Source organism: Physella acuta, unplaced genomic scaffold (assembly GCF_028476545.2).
Source record: "Physella acuta isolate Inbredline_101_S28 unplaced genomic scaffold, ASM2847654v3 ptg000990l, whole genome shotgun sequence".
Lineage (NCBI taxonomy): Eukaryota > Metazoa > Mollusca > Gastropoda > Physidae > Physella > Physella acuta.
Genome location: NW_026732507.1, coordinates 25,063 through 31,987, shown reverse-complemented (window position 1 = coordinate 31,987; position 6,925 = coordinate 25,063). Strand labels below are relative to the sequence as shown.

General features: G+C 35.6%; 1 protein-coding gene across 2 annotated transcripts; it reads left to right on the top strand.

Annotated features, from left to right (window-relative positions):
- The first annotated feature begins 137 nt into the window (after positions 1–137).
- On the top strand, positions 138–1,897 carry LOC131954330 (small ribosomal subunit protein uS13). 2 transcript variants are annotated; one of them, XM_059317928.1, is made up of 5 exons: positions 138–212; positions 582–680; positions 1,067–1,153; positions 1,293–1,486; positions 1,763–1,897. In XM_059317928.1, exons 1-5 carry the CDS (start codon positions 210–212, stop codon positions 1,836–1,838), a joined length of 459 nt encoding a protein of 152 aa, XP_059173911.1. In that variant the 5' UTR covers positions 138–209; the 3' UTR covers positions 1,839–1,897. The 2 variants fall into 2 exon arrangements, with proteins under 2 accessions (XP_059173911.1, XP_059173913.1); XM_059317930.1 differs by lacking the exon at positions 138–212 and adding an exon at positions 288–310.
- The last annotated feature ends 5,028 nt before the right edge of the window (positions 1,898–6,925 follow it).

Genomic DNA, 6,925 nt, shown 5'->3' with positions numbered 1-6,925 from the left:
TATTGATCTAGATCTATAAGAAAACTTGTAATATGTATAAAACAATAAAATAAATTATTGTAACTTAATAAAATAACAGTTTAAAACATTCAAACTTTAATTGTTGTCAAAATATCTTATTAGGCCTAGAGTTTTATCCAGTCCAAAGATTTAAAGTAAGATACTTGCGTTTCCGGAATGTAACTTCCTTTTCGTGCTAAGAGCTAAAAATGGTAGGGGGAAAGTAGAAATTATATTATTTTAAATCGGTGTATTAGTTCACTTTAGTTATAAATCCACTTATATCACATCTTATTTAAAAAAATAAATGGTTTGTCTAAAGATTTAATTCATTATTTATGTTCTTAATTGAGTCAGCTCCTTATGTTAAGCATATCTGACATTAGGCCTATCTGTGATTGTTTTAAAATTTAAATTTCGACCAATGTAGGCTATTATAATTTCTGTGTTATTGCATTTAGATATCTATCCGTATTTATTGTTGGCTAATTAATTTGTTCATTATTGTAGGTGACGTTTCTGTGTTAACTCAAAAGAATTGACCATACGAGTGAAAATGAATAACTATTTTTTAATTTCAGTCTCTTGTTTTACCAGAGAAGTTTCAGCACATTCTTCGTGTTATGAACACGAACATTGATGGTAGAAGGAAAATATCTTTTGCCATTACTTCAATTAGAGTAAGTAGATTGGGATTTTTTCATAAAACTGACTTTTTACAAAGTGACTACTCAGAAGATTTTTCTCCCCGTCTCCACTAAGTCGGTAAAAGATAGCTCTGCATATGCGCAGTGACCTAGGGATAGGATTGGGGTTGGTGTTAGGGTTCTGCAGTTGTAAACACACGCATGCGCAGTACCATCAAAAACATCGCCGCGAAGGCAAGTCGTAGTTTCCATTGCGCAAGCTTATCTTATTCCGGCTAGCATCGGCCAATTTTATATCAAAGCAAGCATATTTTCTGTAAATAGTAGCTATGGTTAAGTGTGAATGTTTTCAGTTACCTGTATAGTTACGGCGCGGCTGCTCTCACTAAAGTCTTATTTTTATTATAACTTTATTTTAGGGAGTTGGTCGCAGATTTGCTACCGTTGTGTGCAAAAAGGCCAATGTTGACATCAGGAAAAGAGCTGGAGAGTTGACAGAAGAAGAGGTAATTAAACTTAATTTTTTGTGGTTGTTTCATGAACCTTTCAAAATATACATAATTGTAAAATAAGTTTTGCTGCTGACCCCTCAGAAGTGCTCACATCTTTTAGAATCTAACAGTTGCCAATTTACTTTTGTTTTAGGTTGAACGCATTGTCACGGTTATGACAAATCCAAGACAGTACAAGATCCCTGACTGGTTTCTTAACAGGCAGAAGGATATTAAAGATGGTCGCTTTACCCAAGTTCTCAGCAACGGTCTTGACAACAAACTTCGTGAGGATCTTGAGAGATTAAAGAAAATCCGTGCTCATAGAGGTCTTAGACATTATTGGGGGTGAGCTTTTAATGGCAACTTAACAAGTTCAAATTATTTCTTGTTGGGTAATTTTAACCCACTGCTGTATTATATAATATATTCTCTTAGATATGTTAAGAGGATTGTCTGTACAGCTACAATAATTGGGTCTTCCTTCACACTTGTAGTTTTCTTTAAGACTAGAGGGTCAGATGAGGACCACAGTTATATAATGCTTACTGAATTATATAGGTGTTTACATATACATTTCATTGCTTTTTTTCTTCTAATTTTTTTTTTTTTAAATCCTTTTAGCCTACGTGTTAGAGGCCAACACACTAAAACTACTGGTCGCAGAGGCAGAACTGTGGGTGTTGCCAAGAAGAAGTAATCTTAGAGGGTGTTTACATTGTACAATATGCACTGGAAATAAAGGCTATTTAAAAAATGTATTTTGTTCTTAAGTCTGTTGGAATCACAAGTACTTTATCTTTTCATGGCTAAACTTGGGAATCTTTATCAGCATTATTTTATTCAAATAGCTTTGTATGTTGCTCTTATGCACTATTAAGAATAGGACTTTTTGCTAATAGAACTGGTGTTTGCTCATGGTGAAAGTGAAGGAACTTCTGAATCCAAGAAATCAAAATTATAGCACTTGTTAGGTTTGCACCTCCTGGGACAGGCGTCGCTTTCCTGGGCAAGTCTATCCAACTGTCCCCATGTGTTTCTGGTCTTCTTCTAGGTCAGGTCTTTCTTGGTCTGCCTATCCTGCCCTGTAGATTCTAGGTGAGGGCCTGTCTTGCTATGTTCGCAGGATCTTTCTGAGGCATGAGTTTATAAATTATTTTTTCTTATTTATAGCAGTTCTCTATGACTCTGCTTGGTAGAGTAAAACAGGTTTCACTAGTGTGTTGAAGTACCGGGTTTTTATTTCAAGGGTTAAATCTCCAGAACCCTAACCGTATCGGTTGAAGGCTGCTCTTGCCTGCCCTTATTTTTGTCTGATTCAGTCCTGTCATGCTTATCAACAGTACTTCCAATGTAGGTGAATCTGTCCCCCTCTGCCAATGTAATAGGGGGGCTGCTTTGAGAACTTTACTTTTACCTCTGGATGTTCACGCCCAGGCATGTAGAAAAATTAGCAACATTGTTGGTTTTATTTTGTGTGTGTGAAAGAAGGGCCTGTCTTCAGCAAAGTCCAGGTCATCCAGCTGGCGCCACTGTATACTGATTTGCTTTTTCTCTGTTGACATCTTTATAATCCAGTCTATGGCCAGCAGGCACATGAATGGTGAAAGTAATAGCACTTGTCTATTTTGTTAATGATTTGATGCATTGGATTTAGAGTTTCTGTGACCGGTTACAATGTACTATTTTTCATGCATTTTAAAGAGATTTTCAACTATTGCCAAATTGAATCCCTCTGTTCATTGGCACAATAGTACTATCAGCTATTGAACTAAAAAGCTGAAAGATTATAAAAAAAAGCTTAAGTTGCTAGATTCAGAAATTGTATTGATGCATCAAAAAATTTATTAAAAAAATCAATTTTGCCAATTAATGAACTGTCTCTATTCTATCAGTCATGGACTAGGCTAGACAGGGTTTATTACAGAATACTAATGACCTAAAAGAGAATTTTAGGCTGTTGTATCCTTAGTTCATTGTAGGTGTAAAGACATCTAGTGACAAATTAAGAACAAGGTACAGGTACAAAACTTATTACTGGTACATGAAGATAACCGAATGACTGCTTTATCAATGGACACGAGCGAGAAAACTCTCAAAGGTATTTGAGAGGTGTATAAATTAGTTTAAAAATCAGGCACGGCGTAGTTACAATTAATATGGTTATAAAATCCTGTCTGTCTGGTTTTTTTTCGGACTTTACTAAAGATTGGATGTATTTGATGTTTATAATATTTTCGGTAACTAAATAAAAATTAAAAAAAAAGCAAAAACAATTTGGTTTTCACGTGTAATGGCGACATAAACAATGGCATCCTGCTATTGGATAGGCCGCCATTGATTTTATTGTACACATTGTAAGCTAAAAATAGAAAACTAGGTCATGGGGTTTTAAATTTGCATGGTTATTTAAAAACTTGATCTGCAAAGTTTTGTAAACAAATAGTTATCGATCACTAAGTTACTGTACAGCCAATCAATATTTGTCTTACGAAAGTGAAACAACCGGTTATAACTTAGGCTTGATGAAAATAAATAGAAATGTAGCCTTAAACTCAACAAATTATTTTCAAGTTCTCTGGATTTGCAACTTTTATAGCATTTATTCTAAAAATATAAAATTTCTAAATTAATTTTAGGCTTAAGTTTTTATTTTTTATTTTGTTTACGATCTAAATCTAAAAAGCACGTTTTTATTCCATGTCAACAATACTATTGAAGGAATCTCGTCAACTCGCTCGCCTCCATTGCAGTGATGGAATATTATTCTAGATCTAACAATTTTTAGGTTTCAATAGAACTGTTCTGGAAATATAGCAGATCAATGACTTAAAGCAGGGGTATCCAAACTTTAAGCCTCTCATCCGGCCTGTGATCTTTTTGTCCACGAAAAAAAAATATTTTGGGGGTTGGCTCTGAAAATTCAAAACATTTTGAAAAAGTAGATTTGGGTGCAAATGCTAGCCGTGTTGCAGACATTGGTGAAAACATTCTGACTGAATTAGTGAAAAATGCAACTCTCGCCATTTTTCAATTGCAATTGATTGGATGAGTCGCTGGACAGCTGTTCCACCTCTCAACTGCTTGTGTTCATTAGAGGTGTGGATTAAGACATGAAAATAACACAAGAGCTGGCTTCCCTTTTTACTTTCTCGTATATACGAAGTATAGAGAAAGTCTTGTAATCGTGCAAAAAAAAAAATCGAGATTTTTGCAAATCTCGACGTTTTGCATCTCACTGATACGGAAAAACATAATTTTGCAATCTTGTCCGTATGTCTGTGTGTGTGTGTCCGTGTGTAAACACGATAACTTGAGTACCGTTACAGCTAGGTTGATGAAATTTCATATATAAGTTGTTAATCAAAATCGTAGATCCGTATCAACTTTTGAGCGATTTCCGATAACCGGAAGTGGTACTTTTCCTACTTTGAATTTTTCAAAAGCCTATAACTTGAGTACTATTTCAGATAGATAAATGAAATTTCATACGTAAGTAAAAGATCTAATTCTCTACCTTCTATTAAATTTTGAGTCATTTCAGTTGACTGGAAGTAGTACTTTACGCTACTTCCGATTTCTCAAAAAACTAATGTAAATTTTAAAAGTAATAATAATATTGCGCACTATTATGCGCTTTTTATTTCGCGTTCACTTGGTGTGCAATTAATTTGTCTACGAGATTTTATTCTATTTTTAAAACTTTAAGTATTTAAAATGGATTAAAAATCATGTCTATAGCCCGAGTTCCCATCCCCTGTTATTTTATATGTAATAGATTGAAATAATTGTGAGGTCAAGGGAACTCACTCTTCTGTATTAGTTATATTTATAATATTGTTATCTTGAGTGATGTCCCTTGTGTACTTCCTTCAGCCCTCTCTGTGTGTTACCATCGTGGTAGTTAGACCCAAATAAATGTGTTATATACAACCACAGGCTTCTGTCGTCAATCTATTATAACTGGCGACGAAGGATAAACATCTACTAGAAAGAGCACCTACTTACGCAAAAAAGAGGTTTGCTAGAGCTTATTAGCTAATTATTTCTAGAATTATGGCGCTGTATGGCCAAATAAAAGAATTTGATGCGAATGATGAAATCATTCAAGATTACCTAGAGAGGTTAAGCTTTTACCTAGAAGCTAACGACGTGACGATAGAAGCCAAAAAGAGAGCTGTTTTGTTAACAGTCATAGGGCCTCAACAATTCAGGCTACTAAAGGACTTATGCGCACCAGCTAGTCCAGATACCAAGAGCTTTAACGAGCTGAGCAAATTGCTAACAGACCACCATGCGCCTGTACCATCAAAGTTTTTATGTAGAGCTAGATTTGACAGTAGGACTCGTCAACCAAACGAGTCAATATCAGAATATGTTGCTGCTTTACGTCATTTAAGTAGATTCTGTGAATTTGGAGAAACGATGTCTGACAGACTATGTGAAAAGTTTGTGACAGGTGTAAACAGCCCTGATATTCAAAGAAAGTTGCTGCTCGAGTCAGATCTAACATTGGAAAAAGCAATACAACTTGCAACTTCATTCCAGCAGTCATCAGATGCGGCGAAATCTCTTACGCCTTCAGGGATCCATGCAGTAAACAGCAGGTTAGTCAATAAACATCAACCCCATCAGAGCATTCCAACTTATGCTAAACAGCCTGCTCGTTCAAGTCCTAGATCTAAATCTAGTAATAATTATCAAAAATGTCATCGATGCAAGGGTCCCCATGCATCTCATCGGTGCAAGTTCAAGTTAGCAACTTGTTATAAGTGCGGTAAGCAAGGTCACATTGCCAAGGCCTGCTTTGCAAAGTCTTCGTCTGTTGCTAAATCTAGCCAGTCAAGACAGTACCGCAACCAAAGGCAGCACTATATTAACTCTCACCAAGACTACCTAACCCAACCAATGAACCACTCTACCTGTGAAAATGCTCAAACTGATTCGCAACCGGATTTCAACCTGTTCTCTGTGAAATCAAAAAGTCATGCTCCCATCAATGTACCAGTTTATATCAACGGTAAGAGCATCAGCTTCCAACTTGACACTGGAGCATCTCTAACAGTCATAACAAAGAAAGATTTTGACGCTGTCACTGGAGGATCAGTGCCTCTACAGCCATGTCACAAGTGCCTAACAACATACACTGGTGACAATGTTCCGGTAATAGGAGAGTGTATGGTTCATGTGAGTTATAATGGTCAAAGTGTTAAACTTCCTCTTCTTGTGGTTGAAGGAAATGGACCGCCATTACTAGGTAGGAACTGGTTAAGTGATCTTAAGTTAAATTGGGAGAGTATTTGTTCATTGAAGAATGTAAAAGAATCTAGTCTTACTTCACTAGATAAAGTTATATCTGAAAATAAATGTGTTTTTGGTAATTCAGGTTTACTAAATGATAGAACAGTGAAGTTAAGCATTAAAGATACAAATCCAAGATACTGCAAAGCTAGAGTTCCACCTTATGCAATGAGGAATAAAATTGAAAATGAGCTAAGTAGATTGGAATCTAATGGCATCATAAAGAAGGTAGACTATTCCGATTGGGCGACACCCATTGTGCCAGTGTTAAAGAAGGATGGTTCTATAAGAATTTGTGGAAATTATAAAACTACACTGAATAAACAAATAGAGCTAAATAGGTACCCTATACCTAACATTGAGGAAATTTCTTTGAATTTGGCAGGAGGAGACAAATTCACTGAATTAGACTTTAGTCATGCTTACACTCAACTAGAACTGCATCCAGATTCAAAAGTCTATACGACAATAAACACACATAAAGGA

What these genes read in the sequence shown, in the direction of transcription:
- LOC131954330 (XM_059317928.1), top strand. An exon ending in TTGCCATTACTTCAATTAGA is followed by an intron (nt 681 to 1,066) that starts GTAAGTAGATTG and finishes ACTTTATTTTAG; the next exon opens with GGAGTTGGTCGCAGATTTGC. An exon ending in GAGAGTTGACAGAAGAAGAG is followed by an intron (nt 1,154 to 1,292) that starts GTAATTAAACTT and finishes CTTTTGTTTTAG; the next exon opens with GTTGAACGCATTGTCACGGT.